The 22,125-nt window shown below is 44.3% G+C and overlaps 1 protein-coding gene across 1 annotated transcript in view; it reads right to left on the bottom strand.

Annotated features, from left to right (window-relative positions):
• EXT2 (exostosin glycosyltransferase 2) overlaps positions 1 to 17,378 on the bottom strand; it is a 104,627-nt gene extending 87,249 nt beyond the window's left edge. Inside the window, exons 1-4 of the mRNA XM_019551522.1 lie at positions 17,276 to 17,378; positions 7,295 to 7,858; positions 7,029 to 7,118; positions 1,123 to 1,239 (exon numbers count right to left, since the gene is read on the bottom strand). Of these exons, the coding sequence (XP_019407067.1) occupies positions 1,123 to 1,239; positions 7,029 to 7,118; positions 7,295 to 7,830 (743 nt within the window). The 5' untranslated portion in view covers positions 7,831 to 7,858; positions 17,276 to 17,378. The remainder of the gene's footprint in view (positions 1 to 1,122; positions 1,240 to 7,028; positions 7,119 to 7,294; positions 7,859 to 17,275) is intronic.
• Positions 17,379 to 22,125: the final 4,747 nt, after the last annotated feature.

Genomic DNA, 22,125 nt, shown 5'->3' with positions numbered 1-22,125 from the left:
GGAGAAATGCACTATCCATATGAGCAATCACAAGCAAACATAAGAATTGCCATTTACTAGCTCAGACCATAGGTCCGTCTTGCCCAGTATCTTCTATCACACAATGGCAGAGTGGATACTGAAAGGGAGAGTGAACAGGGCATGACCAGGGTTTTTTCCACTTCCCTCTCTCACTTGCAGCTTCCAGCATTTAAGGTCTAGGAAATTCTAATTCAGAGGCTCTATCCCTAATTCCCATGCTCGACAGCTACTGATGCTCCTTTCCTCCAATAATATATGCCCAATCCCTTTTTGAATCTAGCTAAACTGTCAGCTTCCACATCCGGTGGCAATGAGTTCCCTGCTTTAATTACACGCTGTGTGAAAAAGAACTTCCTTTTGTTAGTTTTAAACTACCTACGTTTTAAACTACGTTTCATTTTGTGACCTCTAGTTCTTGGGTTATATATCTTTGAGTCATAACTGTCACTGTATCCAAAATAATTCTATCTTGCAGTCCTCCAAAAGTCCTCCAATAGGAAGAACACTGACCTTATCACCAGGAGGCACAGATTACTGCCACATATAATCAACTTTTAATCTCAAATTTGCTGCATCCCTTTCACCACAGAGGGGCTATCTGATATAGTGGAGGGGTACAAGATAGACATGGTGCAGTTACACAGTGGTAACTACGCAGTATAGTTAGCAGTGCCCCGTGTAACAGGTTACTTATCTCGTAAGGGCCAACACTCCACCGGAAATGTAGTTAACAGTACAAATCACAAGCCCTCTCACACAGTTTATTCATCTGTTAAACAGAATAAAAGAGGTAAGCAAAATCTAATTGCTGTCAAGTACTTGCAAGAGCTCAGTTAAAGGATTGATTATATAACATCTGCCAAAGTCTTGTACAGGTATCACCTACATGATAAAGGAAGATTGGTGATGGAACATGTCTCTTACCTTACCAGTAATCTCTGTACATGAATGCAAGTGCACATGCATACCTATAGCAAGTTTATCATCCTGATAGCTTATATGTTTCCTCAGTACCATCAGCAATTTGGCAGCTATAGTCATGTTCTAACCCCACCCCTGTTAAATAGCTGTAATCAGTTCAATACACCAGGATCATTTTACCCGGGTACTCTTTCTGGCAATTCGACCTCTGCAGATAATGGGCTATAAACAGGAATGCTGACATCATAGCCTTGTCGGTAGGTCCACGTGGAGAAGCCTCCTCCAGCCAACAGAGCCCTGAAAATAGAAAAGAAGAGAAGACTGTAAAGAGAGAACATAGGATATCCCTCTAATTTCCAGGTCTTGTCACTTTGGTCATCATTCCAAAAGTAATTGTTGGCTTCTTGCTCAGAAGTGCAAATGTCTATAAATCCTTTATCAACAGCTTTCCCCCAGGCAGTTTTAACTTCATTTTAACCTTCCCCAACTGTTCTACCTAAAAAGAAGAGAATTACAATTTTTTTTAAGTGCAGTTGCTGTTGAAGGTACTATATTTTGGATGAGATGCAACAACTTAATCATCATTAAAAATCCTGTAGTATATTTGCAAGCCCTTGTTGCAAGCCAGTTTCAGATAAAGTACATCCCTTATTCAGCTGAACATCAGATTTTTCAATCCTTCCCATAAAGTATTATCTGTTGTGGCTTGGAACTGTCAAGCGTCAAGATACTTTTCAGGTACAGATGCAGCAATTTTGTATTTTTACAGTTTAAAGTACTTTTGGATTCTTGGGTGGGGAGAGGAGGAAAAGACTAGCCTCATTAGTGCCATTACATAACACAGTCCATTTGCACACAGGCACATGCTTCTTAAACTTTCAAATGTGAAGCCTTCCCATTTTGACACCTCTGCCACAGTGCAATTTGCTGCAGGTTCATCTCTTAAGCACAATTTAATGTGTCCACAGTCTTAGTTTTTCCATTAATAAATGCCATAAATGCAAACACAATCACTCAATAAACCCTTGAAACTAAACCCTTGAAAACAGATGCAGCTCAGAGACCTGTATAGTGGGAAGCCTGGAATAATAAAAGTTGGTTATTTTAAGATATAATTCACCCTCCCAAAAGGAAGGAACTGACTGGCAGACTGACAACCTATCCCTGGCTTTTAATAAATGGGGCAGCTTTCTGCAACATGGAAAGAATGAGCTTCAAGGAAAGGAAGAAAATGTATGAAGGAGAAAACTGAACTTTTCTTGTTTCTAGCAGAAACTTATAATGTAGTATATCATATTCCTTATTTCTGTTTGAGCTTCTCTGACATATGCTAGTAGAGGGCAGGTGCCTTTCAGCTAAGCTTTGCCCACAATGGCCATGTGGCATAATGAATGCAATATCCTAGTCAAAGACGACCAGGCTTCAGGGTCTTTCTGACCAGCTACTTCAGCAGCTCATTAGAATCTCCATCCTTCATTAGAGCAGCAGGTCATGCTATAGTTTAAACTGGCCTAGGGCAGGGTGCCAAAGATACAGGCTGCAGGCTAGACCCCTCTCCCAACACAAGCCAAATCCAGCATCATGGTATCCACTTTGGCTGGCCTGGGATGAGAACTACATGTGGTGCCTCTTCCAGGATGGATGGCATGTTCAGCATGGGCCCTAGAGCAGCTGCTGCATGCAGCACAGTTCCAGGCCAGCCAGAGCAGGTGCTGGATCCAGCATGTGAAGGGAGGGGGGCTGCTCCAAGGGTCCCCCTCCACCATCCCAGATATGGCACCCACTCTGGCCAGTCCAGGACTGTGCCACACACAGTGCCAGTTCCAGGTATGGGACTTGTGCTGCATGCAGTGTCTACCCCAGGCCACCTGGAGCAGGCATCACATGCAGCATGCATTCCAGTCCAGCCAGAGCAGGCACTGCGTGTGGCGCAGCCCTGGACTGGCCAGAGCGAGCACCACGGGCACTAGATCCACCATGTGGGGGAGAGGGTCCCTGGGCCTGATCTGGCCCATGGGGCCAGCCCCACACTGCTCATCAGCCCACAGACCAATCCTGTGCCCCTCATCTGGCCTCTGAGGCCAAATTACTTTGACACCTCTGCCTTAGGATACTGGGTCTGCTGAAGTTACCGTATAAAGCAATTTGCAGAAAAATAAATACATTTTTCCAATTTTGCTTTTTCTCATTCTCTGGGAAAGAAGATAAATATTATTGAAAGAATCCTAAGGAGCAGCAGACACTGTTTTTCATGACTTAAAATGAATATGGCTAGCAGCCATACTGCCCCTAGCTGGGATATTTTCAGAGTTCAGTAGTTAAGCAGATATTTGTCTGGTCAGTAGGTGGGATAAAGACATCCAAGAATGACTTGAAATTCATTAGGTGGCACTGTCACTCTGAATCATCACTCAACCAAATCCTTATCACAATGTTTGGAGAGGTGGTGTTATATAGCTGGTCTAAACAGGTGGCCTGATTTACTGTTAAAAGACTACCCATTCTTTTATTCACTAGAGCAAGATGCCTTGGTCAAATGTCAATAAGTTCTATTTGCTTTGATTCCCTTTCCAACTTCTACAAGATGTTTCACAGCCTATCCTAATTATGTAGTGTGGAACTGTTCTAGAGCAAAATATTGTAATTTCACAATGTAGAAATGCCTGCGCTGGTGATACAGGAAGGTGATACAAGAAAACCTATTGTGCTGTGTTAGTTATGGCCTAAGCAGGACTATGGATCCTTATCACAGTACCTGAATTAGATTGTGACCCCTTTTGTCCCTATCACTTTATTACTTGTTTGCCTCTTTCAGCACTGCCTCCCCTCCCCCATCTTTTGTATTCAAATCACTCTCTCTGATATCCTTCTCTGTGTATATCCTTGCAGAGCCTCCAGTGAAGTGAGTTCTTGCTCACAGAGCTTATGCATCTCTGATACAGTTAGTTTATAAGGTGCATCTCTATCCCGCTTGCTACCTATATTTCATTTGTGAAGTTCTTTACACGTTCTGAGTTCAGAATAAACGATACTGATACAGAACTGGGAATTCAAAATAGCTTCCACTTCTGCATCACCTCAAACTCTGAACACTAACCATTTACACAGGACCAGAGGTTACTTGGGCACAGGATGACAACTTAGGAGGTGTTGAATGACAACATAGGTTCCAAAGCAAACTCTATTATTTTAGATTCCTTTCCACTGCCTCACCTTCAGCAATGCGTGTGCACACACAAAGAATGCTGCTGTGACCAAATCTCACGCTTCAAGGTCCAGGTTCCATGTTTCATTCGCAGTATTTCACTTACAAGGTAGGGAATGAAAAATCTGGATTTGGCTTACATGCTGCTGCCCTTGCACTTTCACACCCATCATTTTTTCCCCCTTAATTAGAAAACTGCAACCAGATTGTTTTAACTGGATCCAGTGAACAACCTGACAGCACCTCATCAGCCTTGAGAAAGCAGGTGTGCATCACACCAAGTTTTACCTAAATAAACCCACAGGGAAGAAACACCCATTAAATAACCCTGCTCCAATTTTCAATGTGTGGTGCAATAAGAAAAAAAAATGGGGCCAAGATATTAACCTATTAACCCTTAAAGTACCAAGGACAAGCAGTCTTTCGATTACACTGACCACAGACAAACAAAATTGTAGAGATTTTTCCTCATCCTCTCACTTCTTCCCAGCCATTGCTTTGTCTTCCTCCCTCCCCTCCCCAGGAAGTGCCTCGATTTGTTCCCATCTCCTTCTGGTCCAAGACGTTTTGCCCAACCTCCATGCTCACCGGCCTTTGAAATCACTCTCCTAAGTACCAGTGCCCAGCTCAACTGACAGTTCAAGAACTTGCAGCAGAAATGCAGGCTTCTGCTTTACATAAAATTTGGTATATGCCCAAGAGACAAACGGAAAACTTTGCAGACAGAACCAACGTATCTCAATACTGAACAGAAAGACTACTAACAAGTCTCACGTAAAGGCCTTACTAATGCACTTCAGACCTGACTCTCTACTCTCAGCTCTACTCAGGTCTGCCCCAAGCCACCTAACTCTAACTACCAGTCTGTAGTGTATAAATGGGTAAAGCATAATTTGTCAACATCAGACCCGGAGTTGGTAAGGAAGCTGTATAGTCAGTCCCTTTATGTACAACTAGTCCTGTGATATTTTGGTTAAACACATGTAATGGAAAGTCTGACCAAATTAAGTCATTACCCATTACATAGGACCTTACAGATGTCTATTGCCACCAGGTCCTTTCACTCTTTCTTGACCCTGTTTCCCATGAATTAATAAGCCCAAGGAGATTCAAAACTACCTGACTTCTCCCAATACTATGACATACACTTAAAATAAATGCCTGCTGAAATAATACATTTCCTGAGTACCAAGCCAAGATGCATAATAAGCCAGTTTTAAATGGATGTCTGACATTAAAATGTTTAATAAAAAAAGCTGTACAGCACAAGGTAAATCTACTGCATTTAACAGATCTATTTCTTCCACAGGTACCTTTGCTAACACATGTAAGTAATGGAACATAGCACTTTTAAAGAGAACTGTGTGAAAGAAAAACCTTTCTTAAATGGGCAAAATGTGAGAGAACATGTGTCAGATGATGGGTTTCACAGGTTTTGACTAGAAAAGAATGAGCTTGGACTGCCCTCTTCTGGCCAAACTTGTGTCACAAACATTACATATCCTGGTTCTTGCCTTTTTTTATGCTGACACTTTGTCACTACAGCAGTTCCAAAAAAGGACACCGTGGACTTGATCTCTGAACACTCTCAGAAAAAAAAAAATCCAGTCCAGTTAGCAAGGAAAAGACAATTCATTTTTAATTTCCCACCTTTAAAAGAAATAAAGATATTCAAACTCGTATCTGTAATATCTTAGGCAAAACGTTGCTGATTAAACACAACAGAAAAGAATCCATCTTGCTCTTTAATGCCTGCATTCATTTTGCAGGACTTACGACTATCTCCATGTGTCAGTAAAGTAGAAAGAGCTGATTTCTTTGTTTAACAATAGTTTAAAATGTCTTTGTTCTGTGTCTTTCTACCTGAAACTTCTGTTCTTTATTAAAATTCTTTTTTTTTCTTATCTTTAGATCTTTTTTTTTCCTTCTCAAAGTGTCTGTAAACTAATAGCCTGCAACTAATAATGTAACTCAGGGTTCAAAACTCTTCCTAAGTTCCTGGCAGGAATTTTCAAAATGCAGAAACTAGAGGAGAAGAGCCAAAATCAACAACCTCATGATCAGTGACAGATGATTACTGGGTCAATGCAACTCCTGAAAATTTTACAAAATTCAAGCTCAAATATGAAACCACATAGGCTGAATAGCAGTATCATTTCTGAATACAAAGCAGGGGCATTCAAATTTTTCCCAGAAAAGACAGCCAGAAGCAGTTCTTCTGCTGCTGAAATTTACATTAAGTGGAGCTGTCTGTCATCATGCTCAATTAGCTGATGCATTCTCTAAAGGCTAGGTGCCTAAGCAGGAAATGCTCCTCCGAGCAGTCTAGCAGTTGAGATAAAAATGGGGCATTGACTGCTGGAACAGAGTAGATTTCACCCTCTACAAAGCAAAAAAGAGGATGACAATTAACTGTTTTCTGTACTCACAAGGGATAGGACAAGAAGTGTTTAAATTACAATAACAGATCTTTAAAGTTGGCTATTAAGAACTTTCTACCTATGATGGTGGTTAACTACTAAAACGGATTGTTTAGATCGGTTGTAAAATCTCTGTCACTGGATGTCTTTAAGTTATTTAGGATGGTTTAGACAGGGATGATCCTTGAGCAGGATTTTGGACTCGGTGACTTCTTCAGGTCCCTTACGGATTTTATTTCTGACTCTATGGGCTACACTGTAGGCTATTAGAAACAAACATTTGGCCTAAGAATCTACCTCCTGTCACAAAAAGTAAGTCCAAGTTATACTCCACCTGCGCAAGATTCAGGGAACACTATCTGCCTTGGAACAAACAACAATTCTAATGCCACTTCCTCTTGAAAGACATCTGAATCCCACCCAAACCAAGAGTGTGTGCACTGAAACAGCAAGATGCCTACCTATCTCTGGGAACATCCAATGCTGTGTTGTAATCCGGTGGGCCCCCAGGCAGCATGTTGAATAACAAGTGGTTTATGCCTCGATCCCATCTACAGAGTAGGAAAAAGAAACATCAGCACCTGAATTAACAAATTCTAGACCCACTCCCCCAAATACTGATTTTAGATCTTATCATGGCCCACTGTATGGCTTCCCCACCGCCATCAATCACCTCCTCCTTTGACGTGATTTTTGATGATTCACACTTCAAAGTTTCTACATGTACCTGGATAACTGTGCCAAAGCCTGAGCTGTTTCCTTGATTCGGAGCGTGTTCTGGTTCAACACATCTATGGACGGCACAAAGAGGCAAGCCCTGTTGACATCATCCGTGTAGAACTCACTGTCGGAGATAGCTGTCAACAGCTCATTGTACTCCCGAGAGATGGTGTTGCTGACTGGTGTCCCATACTCATCTACGTACTTCTTCAGCGAGTATATATAAACCTTAATCTTGTTTTTGGGATTGAAGCCACAACGGTAGACATCAAAACAGGTGTGCATCCTGCAGCTGAGGTCCCCCCGCTCTGGAATGGGACTATCAGCCAGCAGCTTTACCACAGGCACATCGTGGACACTACGCTTCTCCACTGTCCAGTCACTGGATGACTCAATGGAGTGTGGCCAGAACTGGAACATGCCTGTGGCAATGAGGCCAAGCAGGACAATGGAAAACAGAGTGATGTAGTAGATGCGGTGCTTAGTCTTCATTCTTGGAATGAGGGCTGGACCCCGAGTGTTATATTTGGCTGACGCACACATAGTGGAACCAGCCACTTCTTCCTTGTCCCTGTACAGAATGAGAAGATAAATGTGTAAAGTAAAAACAAGGACAGATTTAAGTACAAGAAGGGAGCAGTAAGTATCACACAGACAGGAAAACATTCATATAACCCTTGGAGACGGTTCCTTTCCCTCAGTGGATTGTACTGAAATTTCTCAGGCATGTAGGTGTTCCACTGGCATGTTAGGTGCTGGCTTCTGCTATGTACAAGAAATGTCACTTGAAAGTGAACTAATCATCTGCTGAAGAAAATCAAGTCAGCTGGCCCAGACAGTTTGCACCCCAGGGTACTTAAAGAGCTGGCAAGCATCATAGCTCAGCCACTTGCACAGATCTTCGAGAACTCATGGTGCCCAGGTGAAGTGCCCAAAGATTGTAACAAAGGCAATTGTGGTGTCTATCTTCAAGGAAGGGAGGAAAGTAGATCTGGGGAACTACAGGCCTATCAGCCTAACCTCTATCCTGGGAAAGATCTTGAAAAAAATTATCAGAGACCATTCTTGAGAAACTGGCTCATGGCAATATCCTGAGGGACAGCCAACACGAGTTTGTTGCAGGTAGGTCTTGTCTGACCACTCCCATTTCCTTCAATGACCAGGTGACATATCACCTGGACAAGGGAGAACAGATTGACATCATATATCTTAACTTTAAAAAAAGTCTTTGATATAGTATCCCACGATCTCCTCATGGAAAAATTGGCCAACTGAGGCCTCGGCTACATCACAGTCCGATGGCTGGGGAATTGGCTCCAAGGTCAGACCCAGAGAGTGTAATCAACGGAAGTAATCATTATGGCGCGCCACGACCAGTTGGGCTCCCCCAAGGCTGCGTCCTTGGGCCTACACTCTTTAACACCTTTAGTAATGATGCAGACATTGGTATCAGAAGCAGACTGGCCAAGTTTGCTGATGACACCAAACTTTGGGGTAAAGCGTCCACGCCTAAAGATAGGCTGGTGATCCAGGCCGACCTAAACAGGCTCAGAAAATAGGCAGATGAAAACCTGATGGCGTTCAACACCAAAAAATGCAAGGTACTGCACCTTAGGGAAAAAAACCCACAGCAAGCTTATAGGCTTGGCAGTGCTACACTTGCTAGCACGAGGGCCGAAAGGGACTTGGGGGTCATGACTGACCACAAGATGAATATGGGCCACCAATGCGATGTCGCAGCTGGTAAAGTGAGCAAAATTCTGGCTTGCATCCATAGATGCTTCTCAAGCAATTCCCAGGATATCATCCTCCCACTGTACTCAGCCTTGGTGAGGCCACAGCTGGAGTACTGCATCCGATTCTGGGCTCCACTTTTTAAAAAGGATGTGGAGAAGCTTAAGATTCCAGAGAAGAGCCACATACATGATCAGAGGGCAGGAGAACTGGCCTTATGATGAGAGGCTGAGAGCAATGGGACTCTTCAGCCTGGAAAAGTGCAGGCTCAGGGGGGACCTGGTGGCTGCCTATAAGTATATAAGGGGTGCGCATCAGGATCTGGGGGAACGCCTGTTCACCAGGGCACCCCAAGGGATGACAAGGTCAAATGGTCACAAACTCCTCCAAGACCATTTCAGCCTGGACATAAGGAAGAACTTCTTTACTGTCCCAGCCCCTAAGGCCTGGAACAGACTGCCACCAGAGGTGGACTCCTTTAAGAGATGTTTGGATGTTTATCTTGCTGGGATCCTTTGACCCCAACTGACTTCCTGCCCCTGGGGCAGGGGGCTGGACTTGATGATCTCCCCAGGTCCCTTCCAACCCTAATATCTATGAAATCTATGAAAACACCTAACAGCAGGGTGGATATGATTTAAATCACTGGTCAGGAAGCCTCGATTTAATCAGTTTTGTACAAAAAGTGCATTCTTGTTGTTTGATATCCTTCATTTAATTTCTTGAAACTTTGCACTTTTAGAGAAAGGGAAAGACTATGAATTGACTGTGTGTACATAGACTTGTAAACAAACAACAGGGCTGATGGGTGGGTAATCAGGAATCAGGTCTGTTCTCTCTCATCTCCACATACTGCTGTCAACAAGGATGCCATCTCTGGAGACAACAAATTCTCCCTATGCCTGTAGAAGGGCATTTGTGTCTGAAAGCTTGCAAAGAACAATTTTTCCACCTATTTTGTTGGTCTAATAAAAGATAATCACATCTACTCAAAGAACCATGTCTGTCTATGATCTCTGGAGACACAAATTCACAGTCTGAGAACAGTTTGAGAACTGCATTACAGACGTGCTTAACTCTGACAGGTCATGCACTGCCAGTGTAAAAGGATACAACCTTAAGTAGCACCAGTAAAGTTTTCAGTTTAACCGCAAGTACCACCAACAAATTTTTGTTATACAATTATAATAAATCTGTTAACACGTACCACTAACAGGTTGTCTGCGTACCATTGATGGTACCCATACCAGATTGGCAACCGCTGTTCTAGACTGAGCACTGAGTCCCACTGGGTAGAGTGGTTTTCTTTAACCTTTACTTAACTACATAGTAGCCTCTGGGAATACCATAAGATTGGGCCCCTAATATAGTCCATGGCCTCTTGTGACCTATTAATAAAACTTCTAAAAAGGTTACATAAATATATTGTCTCAAATAGTATATAATTAGACGTTATAATCCCTATTCCATGATGGTATCTTTGAGTTTTAACACATCTAAATTAAACATATCTTTATATAAGCTTATTTTTTAAAAGCATCTTAACAAAAATAAAAATACTATTAAATTAAAAAATCTGATTTAAAATTTAAGATTGATTTTATTTTTAAAAAATCATTGATTTTTATCCACCCTGCCTGACAGTGAAAAAATGAACATTCCAGGAGCTGAGTCCTTACCACCAGGAGCCGACAAACCATGGCAAAGGTGGTGATGTCTGAACCACCTATGTACCAGAGTTGGACACTTGACGGAGCTAATGACAAGTGGGGCTATCCCACTGGTTCAACCACCTGTGACTACGGCACAGGGCCTCAGACCACACAACGCCTGCTGCAATGCCTGCTGCTTGAAGGTATATGTACAATGAAAGACCTCACAAAGTACAACAAATGAGAACAAGCGTGTTTAACAAAATGGTCAAATGCGGTATAGAGACATGAGAAGAAAACCACCTGCTAGGACTTGGCATCAACATCCAGATAAAACAGTTCAACCAACCTCTTAGCAGCTGCAAAGTCAGATTAGCAAATGGACCTGAACTGACACTAGACATAGGAAAATTCCTTATAGCCTCCACTCATTCCACTGCCCAGAGTGTTTCCATTGTGCATTTAGCAATGTTTTTCCTGAAAATAAAGGGGAAAGCAGCTAAATGCACATGAAGGGTATTCATCAAGGGAGAGTGGACACTGAAATAGCTATTGCAATATGGTGCAGCTATGATTAACAAGATGAATCATTATTCCCCAGTTATTAGCTAATAAGACGTACCATATAGGACTTGCAATCACAGTGAAGTTATTCAGAACTACAGGGGTTTGAAAGAGGGGTTTCAAAACAAAATTATACAATGATTACACAATGTCTGCCCTTTCAAAGCTCTTTGCCAATGACTGAAAGGGCATTCCAGCAATATTGTATAGATCTGGGATGAAAAACGCTGTATGATAACAATTTAAAATAGTATTAAATACAGTTAGGGAGCTACTATCATTCTCCAGCTCTGGCCTTAGAGGTTTTTGTCCTTGAAAGTTTATGTTCACCAAATGAAAACAAGTGATGTTAGCTTCAAACTAAAGTTTTAAAAAGATATACAACAACAACAACGAGAAGGATGAGGAACACAGGGTTTGTTACTTAAATAACAGTGTTCAGGGATTTATTTTTGTTTGACTTTTAACATAAATAATTTCAACTCTAAATTTCTCACAGAAAGGAATCTATGACTCCAACCTGAAGATTTCTCAGCAGCAGATTTGTGGAACATGATACAGAGACTCTGCTCCAGAAATTTCATCTGGAGCAGTCTCATCTGATTACACAACAACAACACAATACTCTCCCCACATTTAATGGTATTTACTAATACTACACTATATTGTATTTTGGTGCTTACCAGGTAACTACATAATTCACTTAACTGCATGACACAATACCAGTCTGAATTTGTCACCTAATACTTGCATTGTAACAAACTCTAGTTATCTGCATATCAGTTAAGTGCATGAACTGGTTAAGTAAGCACAAAGCACTTTTCAGCCCCCAGGGTCTACTTGATAACTTACTATACTCCAGTTAACTGCACTAGAAACAGAGAAGTGGAAGCAGCTATCAAAAGGCTGATATTAGAAGCCTGAAAAATGAGGAAAATGAGTGTTTGAGAGCTGTTCTCTCTCTCTCCATTTTCAAGGCTTCTAGTAGCAGCTACACAACTATTACAGTGATTCTCAAGCACAGTGGCGTGGCACTCGGGAGTGCCTTGAGAGCCCTTGAATGGTGCCGTGGGGTGTCACGCAGCGTTAGCACTGTTAGGCATGCAAACATGATTCACAAGATAAACCCAGAGTTTTAAAATAGAACTCCAAAGTGTTAAAAACATTCAGACCTGTTGTGATCTTTCTGGGCATTTATACACGTACCTTTTTGTGCGGTGTCGTGTGCAGTTGTGTAAGTGACAAAATGAGCATCAGTACAGAGAAAATAGCAGCAGTGTGCTTTTGAACTAACACACCTTTGATGCGTTTTAGTTCAAAAGCATGCTGCCGCTGCCATTTTCTCCTCACTGATGTGCATTTTGCATTTATACAACTGCATGCACCACAGCACTGGGTGCTTTTAAAAGCACTCAGCACTGTGGTGGAGACATGTACAAATGCCCTCTGAGTTCTCTGCAACAGAAGAACTGCTCCAGTATTTTTCTATAATAAAAAATGAGTGAAAACTAAGAGCTGGCAGTTTCCGAAATATACCTCAACCCTATCAAGGTGTGCCTCCAGTCTAAAAAGTTTGAGAACCACTGTTCTATTAGAAGTCTCACAAATAAGGGAATTTAGCCAGTTTAAGGACTGCTAATACCATAACACTGGAAGTGCCATAATTCTTAAGTGGGTAATGTCATCAGGACTGTGGTACTAGCAACCCAAAACTGACCAACTCCTCATTTTCAAGGCTTCTAACAGCCTTGAAAACTGACTATACTGATGTTTTAAAATGGGAAGAGAGAGTTTTGTGGCTGATAATACCACAACACTGCACTTTAAACAATGCCCATTAAAAACACAGTACAGTCAGTGATATATCCTTGATTAACAATGGTTCCATTAGATTTGTATTTACATTTGTTTTATTAAAAACTTACTTAAAGCAAGTGCATAGGCCAAAGGTTAGCAACGTTTTTGGGCTGAGTGCCAAAAAAACCCCGCAACCTGGATTTAGAGATGTTGGCATGCCGGAGGTGGAAGCCAGGGAGCTGTGAGGGATCTAATCCTCATCGTGGCAGCACGGCCCTGGCCCCTTCCCTGCCGTGTTTCCCAAGGTGCACATACAACTGCTGCCAGCAACGAGCTGGGCCAGGGCTCTGAACCCAACGTACCCGTTTGCAGCCTTGCAGCTGCCTGCTGCCAGCAGCCCAGGCTCTAGGCAAGGCCCCAGACCACCACCCCTGCCGTGCACCCAGAAGTCTGTGTACAGCCATCATCAACCATGGAGCTGGGCTGGGCTCCAGACCCTGGTGCAGCCGTTTGCAGCCTGCCCACCACCTGCTGTGAGCATCCCCGGCTCTGTGGCAGGGGTGCACGAGTGCCTCAGGGCACACAGCAGGGAAGGGGTCAGTTTTGTGGCTGGAGATAGGAGCCAGTTTTGTAGCAGTGCATGACTGCACTGCCCCAAGCCTATTTCCTGCCATGCACCCCAGGGCACTTGTGCAGCCACTGCCAGCCACAGAGCCAGGCCGGGTCTCCAGACCCAAGTGCACTGGTCACAGTTTTCCAGCTGCCTGCCGCATCTGGCCCAGGCTCTAACTGCCTGCCATGGAGTCCAGGCTGCTTGCAGCCTCCTCACCACCTGCTGAGTAGTCCATGCTCCGTGGCCCTGGGCAGCTCCCCAGAGCCCAGACCAACTGTAGCATGCTGAGCAAAATAGCCTCGCATGTTGGGAGTTGCTGACCCCTGGCATAGGCCTTTGTTCAGTTCCCAGGTTACATATTTAAATAGTGTATAGTATACTTCATTATAATGAGAAGTTATCCCACAGTTCTTGATCAGAAAATACTGGGATGGGATTATTTGTAACATAAAGTGACTATATTTACATGACAGAGCAATACATGATTTTAAACATCATGTAAGTATTTAACTTTTTTTTATCACTGCTTCTGGTCAAGCAAGATTCCTATTCAGATTCCAGTTCAATAGGTTTCCCAGCCTATGTGCTAGCACTAAGCAGACGGAGAGTGTACGCAGGGAAAAAAAACAAATTTTATGTTGTTAGTATAAATATTAAAACTCAAAACCTTCTATATTTCTTCCACCTTTTAGTCAAGTTATCCCCACTTGCAACACACTGCTAGAACCATTTCCTTTACCAGAAATTATAAATCTGTAACAAGCTTTTGAGTCATTGAACAACACTTCCTCTCCACCCCCCAAACTCAAGTCCACACAAGGAACTATGACTTCCATCTATGGAATTATTTATTCACCGTTATAAAAATCCATAATTAACCTGTTAAATTCACCACCACAAAGAGTTTAATAGGATTAAAAAAAAAAAAAAATCAGACACTCTCAGAATGAGCAACTGCAGTAGGAAAGGTAGAAAAAAATTAAGAGATGATAACCTTTCTATGGGCAGCAAAGACACTAAAAATAAAATACTAGAAATTTGGAAGAAGGCTTTCATTAACGGATAGTTAGCTAATAACTGGCCATTATAAAAGTCTGCTTGTACCTCAGAGGATAAGACTGCTAGTCTTATTCTTACGCTTCTAAAATCTAAGAGTCTCAAGTTTCTAGACAAGTTTGCAAACAACATTTTAGACAATTACAATGGAGCCCACCACTTAGTAAATTCTTTGGAGCAAACTTCCCCCTCCTCACCCCACGTACTTAGTAGGAGAGGCCGGCTCCAGGACGAGACCTCCTAGGTGCAATGATGATACAAATAAAAATTATAATGTAAATTATAACAGTTGTTAGACAAGCCTTGGGGCACAAAGTGCCTTTCTTCAGGTGACCTGTGGGAGCATCTGTCAAAGGGCAGCTATGACACCTCAAAAGTGACAGGGACAACAGTGACACCTGGCTGAGGAAGGGTACTTATCTAATCTCTCTCCCAAATATACAGCTGATCCATTTAAAAATATCACCCAAAAAACCCTTTCTTCTTGCAAATTTCCTGGACCATCACAACTATAACACTGCTCCAACCCTACATTTTCTGAGACACCCTGTATTAACATGACCGTAAGGCCAAATGTAGCAGGTGCCTCCTTCCCCCACACTACCCAAAACCACCCAGTGGTTTTGACCTATGTTTCACAGCACAAGCCTTAATGCATTTTTAAATCTGCATCATTAAAAGACCTAAAAGGCCCCCTCGCCTGCCAGAAGGAAGAAGCATAACTTTACTAAAAAAGGCAGCAAAGTGGATTATCACACTGCCCTACTCAGGGAAGGAAGGGCACATTTCATTGAGACAGTTCACTTTACTGCAGTGCATTCTACTTACTCCCACGTGGAATAAGCAGTTTGCTTAGCTGCATCCCCTAATGCCAGTCCCAATTCCTTTACTACTACTACGAGACCCAAGGAAGAATGTCTTGCATTGGAAAACTTGTCTAATTTTATCCCAAGTACATAGTTGCCTGCTTCCACTAAAAAAAAATTTCCCTGAGAAATACTCCAATAAAAGATATCTCCCTAAGAAATATTTATCTTGCATAATTTCTGGACCGTCACAGCTACAACACCACTTTTTCCTACTACTGACATCACGTTGCACAACTGCATGCTGGCTAAGTAAAGAACCCACTTGGGTACGACAGCATCTTTCAGCCCCTCTGTCCACAGCGAGACACAGGACTCCAAGGCAGTCGAGTGCAGCCCCCAGCTCTCAGAGGCCAGCCCCTAACTCTGCCCCTGTCAACCACACATTAACTGCAACTGCCTACTGCAGTGACTCTTAACCAGGGAGCTGCAAGATCCTCCACGCAACATGAGCACAGCGAGGTGGGCAAATACCTATCCACAAGTCATAAGAGAAACCCAACAATTTGCAACATGAATCCATGGCTGGCTATGGTCTCTCTGAGCTCTTTGCATTACAAGAACCTCTCTGGCCGCGTCCACACAAGCACGGACATTTGCTTCCCCAGGACAAGCAGCATTGACACACCTTGTGCTGCTGATACTTGTCTCAGGGGGAATCCCTGCACCACCATGTACCATGTGGCGTAGGGGAGGTTTCGCCAGGTGAGGTAGGGAAGGCTGGGGCCAGCAACTATGATGGCCCCAGCAGCCTTACCTGGGGTCCTGGGGGAGCTGCAGCTGCAGCGCTCCTGCACCTGGGGGCCTGGCCAGCAGCCAGTATGGCTCCAGCCAACCAGGCTCCAGTTTGGGGTGGCATTTGCTGCTGCCACATGCACCACCCCGCTTTTCACTTGGCACGAGTTTGTCTTTTTTAACTCCAGGATCTCCCAGCGTCAAAAGACACTCCCCCCAACCCCCACCCCATGCAAGGTAGCAGCGTGTGGCACTGCAGACCCGCCTTGGGTGTGACAGCCTTTTTCAGACCCGTCTATGGCGCCACGTACTGCGCAGCCGCGCTCATCTGGATGCTGCCTCTGTGACTAACAACAGGTGCCACACGTCTGTCCTGGCATAAACCATTTTCTCCTAGGAGAAAGTGCAATTGCTCTGTCATGTATCATCCTGGGGGAACACATCCTTTAAAAAGGACAAGAAGTGCCAACAGTTTATCTCAGGATATCTGAACCGCTGTCCCGGGACGGCATCACCAGGTCAATGGGAGGGAAGCAGCCAAATAAGTCATTCGGTTTCTCTTGGGAGACGCCACTCTCCCCAGTGCCACCGGGCGCAGCTGGGTGTTCAGCCTCGTCATCCCAGGGCTGCTCCAGAACAAGAAAAGGATTAAATCAATCCTCTCCCGAGAATGCAGACTGGTAAACCCCAGTTGGGAGGGTGACGTGTGCCCGCACCAAACCCGGGGGAGCTGTGCCCCAGGGCAAATGCAACGTCTGTCCCTCGCCTCGGAGTCTCCCCTGGTCCACAAACCGAGGGCGAGGGCGGCTGAGACCCGCCGGCCCCTTCACCCGCCCCAAGGGCACGGCGGCCAGGCACGCTTTGCCCCACCCCGGGCACCCACGCGCGAACGAGGGCAGAACGCGCGCTAGCGCGACCCGCCAACAAGCGGACACACGTTCGCGCCGCGCGGGGACTCGAGCCCGGCTCACCCCGCCCGCAGCAGCGCAGCCGCCGGCCGCTCCGAGCCGCGCACCCCAGCCAGCAGCCCTCGGCGGACGGGCGCCCGGCCTGGCAGCGCCCGCGCGCATGCGCCCCGCGCCGCTCTACAGGCCGGCCGGCCGGCGACGCAGCAGCCCCCAGCGCCTGGGAGGCCTCGCTGCAGCCGAGTCCGGCTCCGAAAGTGTCCTCGTGGAGAGCTCCCCCAGTGGCCAGAGGCGCTCACTGCAGCCTGGCTCCTGCGGCACTGCGGGAGTGGGTGGGAAGCTACGGGCTCTGCCCAGCCGGCCCCGGGTGGTTAGACTGAACCACCACAAATATACATATATATATATGTGTGTGTGTGTGTATGTGTATATCTACGTATGTATAAAGATGTATGTATATGTGTGTGTGTATATATATTAGTGATGATTAAATGAAACCCCACACATATATAATAAGTGTGTGTATAAATATGTACATATTAGTAGTGTTTCATTTTAATCATCACTAATATATAGCGACAGGTTGCCAATGTTCTTTTCCCATGGGATTCCTCCCCCTCTGGGAACACTACTGTCTTTTACAAAGAGGATTCTTTCCTTTATTGGTATTTGGATCCCGCAGTTATTTCCTCATTGATCTGCTACTGACTGAGAGAGCAAGAAAGCAAAGGAACTAACCAATGACGAAGCTCAAAGTATTGGAGATTCCCCCAGGTCTCCTCAGTTTCTTCCATTTACACACCGAAGTGCTCAAATGTCAAGGGAAAAAATACCATGCAAGGGAGGTTTCCTTAATCTGAAGCAGCTTTTTTCTGTTTAATGTGCCAGGCTAGCAGGTCCAGGTACTGAAGCCCTCCACACAAAACATACACAGCATTGGCAGCATCTGTTCAGGTGTGTTCCACACAAACTACCCCCTCCCCAGTGTGTCTTCACCCTGCAATTAGGCTTGAAAGGGGATTTCAGGGATTTTTGTTTTATTGAATGTAATGTGTATTAAGTTTCCCCAGGTGCTGCCTTCCCTGTTTCGATCATACATTTGCACTTAGCTCCCCTTCAGTGTCCTTATTCCTTGCTAAATAGAAGCTGATGGAGAAAGAAGGATCTCCTCAATTTCTTTTTATAACAGCATCCCCCGCTGCCTTTCAGCTCCAGCAAACTTGAAATCTTCCTGCCTTTGAAGCAGGCTGACAAACAGCTGGCAACATGGCCTTTGCAGAGCTGAATAAAGGACTTGCAAGCACTGCTGTCCTGTGTGCCCTGCGGCAGTAACCTTAACTTTGTGACATCGTATCATATCACCCTTCTCTCCAATATCAAAGTCCCTAGGTTGAATATCCAACCAAATCTGGAGAAAGAGCTGTAAGGAGTAGGAAGCTGCTGGCCCTTTCTATTTACTAACTAAAAAGGACTGCATTATGTACTGGGTGTTTCTGCTGGATTGTTAGTGTGACGTCACTGTGCACTATTAACTGAAAGTGATTCAGCCACCTCCTTTGGACACTCTCCCCTCCTCCTCCCCTCCCCCATCTGTGCATCTGCCTTGGTGTCCTCCCTTGCTGCCCCTGTTTGAAATTTCCCATCCCCCCGCTTTTCCCTCCAGCAGTGCAAGAAGCCAAGCAGATCTTCATCATCATTGTCTTTGTGAAGGCTGGGGACAATTTCTGCACCTGTCTAATCATCATACTTTACTTTCTGTCTCCCAAGCACAGGTTGCTAGCCTTTGCTGTAGCCTCTGCTGTTTCCTACACATAGATTTCAAAGAAGCTGTTTTCCCTGTATCCATGAATACGATCAGTCAAAGCAGCACCCATTTGCAAATATACCACATACCCTGTAAGAGGAAATGTCATCGTGAGGCAGCAAGAGGTCAGTGGCTGGGGAGTGGGAAGGGCTGTGGGGTCTGCAAATATGCAGTGCTTATAAGCAGGCTGTTTGTTTTTCTTTTAGGTTGGAAGCTTTGCATGGTTGGAGTAGCCTGCCATAAGACAAGAGTGAAGAGGGCTGTCCTGGAGCAAAAGGAATTAAATGAAATTCTTTGTTAATTCAAGACTGAAACTTCAAAGGGGCAAAGGAGGCTAAGAAAATAGAAAAGCCACAAGAACTCCCACTGAAAGGGGGATTGAACATGGGCAGTGGGCTTCTTACCTGAGCTCTCAGTCAGACACACTGCCGCCAGTACTTAAAAACTGTCACTCTGTTTAACTTGCCTGCATTGGTGCTGAGAACCCATAGTGATGGGTATGACTAAAACTGCCTAGATTGGAACTGCTAAACAAAAGAAGTGTTACCATGTTATCCATTTGTCATTTAAAGCAATGTTTCTCAACCTGTGGGTCACAAGGTTGAAAAACCTTGTTTGAAAGAGTCATGAACAAACTTTAAAAATGGATCAAGAAACTTTCAAAACAGATTCTGCTTTAAAGAAAGAGAAAAACAGGGGAAACTGTGGTTTTTCCCTTGCAAGCTATCAGAGCTCCAGCCTGTGACAGGCTGCTTGGGGCCCCTCATGCCCCACACGGTGGGGAGATTGGAGCCTGGAGGCAGGGGGCAGGAGTGAGAGGCACTGGGGTGGGATTGGCCACTGATGTTTACAAATGGGTCCTGGTACAAAAATGGTTGAGAACCACTGATTTAAAGGCACGGAGATGTAACAGTAATAGGTGCCACATGAGAACCTAAACTGGACATGCCTTCTGAAAACTTTGTTTTGGGGTAACACAGCACAGTTAAAGCCCAATTAAAGTGCAGTTAAAAATTAAAAACCCTCTTTTAAAATGTATATGTATAAAATCAAATGTGTACATGTAGAGGCCTGATGAGGGAAAGGATTGTGGTTACAGGGACTGTTAATAAATGTGGAGGCAGCAATGGTCAAAATAGAAAATACCCATTAAAAAAAAATGGAGGTGTTTTTCAAAAGTGCAGAGATCAACAGTTAAATAAGCCATGACTTAAGTGGAACATCTCAGCTGAAGTGAGTGGGTGTCAATGCCATGAACTTGGCCTTGTGTCATCTCTGATTAAAGATGATGGCAGATGCACTGTGTCCATTTGCTCTGCCCATCTACAGATGTTCTTTGCCCTAACCTCTGCTTTAAATCCACTGCAGCAGAGTGGTACCAGAAACACTCCCTGAAAAATGAATGGATCAGATTTAGCTTCCCTCACCATTTATTTACCTTTTGCTAGTGTTTGTTAATTTTTTAGTTGCTGGGCTGGTTGGTTTTCACAGTCACAGGTAGACCAAGCCAAGCTGGGAATTTCCTACTAACATTAGGTGTTTTCTTAGGTAATGCTGCTTCCCATCCCGCTGGATCACAGCACTGTAGTGGAAGATAAAAAAGCCCTTCCCCCAAATACCCAAGAGCACTGCAAACTGTGACTCCTGATGCTGGCAGTTTATTTTCTACCAAGGCTGTGTCCACAGGGTCATGCTAAAAAGTACTATGGAGGAGTCCACATGTTCAAGAAATCTCTCTTGGGAGAAAAACCCTGGTTAGAGCCAGTCACAAGGCACTAAAATGTAATTGGGCTGCATTTGCCTGGTGAGGGTTGGGAAAATGAAACACCAGACTTACTCATTAATGATGCAGAACCCTCACATACTGCAGTAATGTACTTTATCGCTCTGAGCTGGTCTCACAAAGCAGCTGAGCTTAATCTACAGTGGCTGCGACAAGAACAAAAAACACTTTCCCACCATCCATGAACGTACAGGCAGATACGAACAGCTTCTGGGCTTAAAGACAATTAGAGGCTCTAAGTTTCCTTGTCTGATAACAGTTCTTGAAGGGCATTTTTGTCAGCCAGGGATCTCAAAAGCAGCCTCACTCGCCACACCCTTGTCCCCTGACATGACCTTTTACCAGCTCTGCCCCATGTGGGCACTTCCTCCATGCCAGAACGAGCGCCAGCTTGCTGATTAAGCTGACATTGGACATGCTCTATAGGAGAAAGGATTTGGTCCTCTCTAAGTTTCCCAAATGTTTAAAATTACTTTATGACCTTGCTATCTAACAGCCTTAGTCTCCTGCCCCCAAAAGTATAGAGGATATTTTTATCCTCTACCCTGCTTTTATTGTATCTGTTTTCATTCACTCTGACTTCACATGCTATTTCAGGACTGCTGCAGTGTTGCTTGTGCCTTCAAAGGAGAAAAGTGCCAGTGTTTGATCCTGTTCAGCAGGGATTCTCTCTCTTGCACAGGAAGCGTGATGCCTTAATGGCAAAGGATTTACCTCCTTTCACCTCAGTTCTGCCCTGCAACAGCACAGCTGCCTTCTGCAAAGCCTGCCTCTCACATGCACACAGCCTTTGCATGCTTTGATGTGAAAAAAGCATAGGAGAAATGTTCTGTCCACAGCCATCTCTGTTCTTTTCCTGTCACCAAAGAGGTGACATAATATGCGTTTTCTCCCCACCCCACACCCTTCTTTCCCCTTTGCCTGCTTTCACTGTCTCAAAGTGGCAAACGGCAGTAGAATCTGAAAGCACAGTTCTCAGGAGCTTGTACGTCTGGATTTTTCTGTCACTAACACAGGTTTTAAAATTTTGTTGAGGCACAACAGTTTTGTTTTTAAACCTTCTGTGTCCACTTGCTATTTTTCTTTCCCATTAATCAGAAGCAGGCATTTCTTTTGGGCTCAGTTGCATTAAAAATTGAAAGAAAGTGGTAGACTTTCTGAATAGACCATTGCCACTTTTATGAATGGGAAGGGGTGCCATTCATGGACTAAGACTGCTGGCATGAATGTGGTGATCTGGGTGACCACAGAGACTCATCTATGTGAACAGTGACTAGATATGACTGAGCCCTAAAGGGGAGCACTGGGTCATATGGCAAGGACACTGGC

The sequence above is a fragment of the Crocodylus porosus genome, unplaced genomic scaffold (assembly GCF_001723895.1).
Source record: "Crocodylus porosus isolate Cpor-Errol unplaced genomic scaffold, CroPor_comp1, whole genome shotgun sequence".
In the NCBI taxonomy this organism is placed as follows: Eukaryota; Metazoa; Chordata; order Crocodylia; family Crocodylidae; genus Crocodylus; species Crocodylus porosus.
Note: the sequence above shows the minus strand (reverse complement) of the source record. Positions and strands in the feature narration are given on the sequence as shown.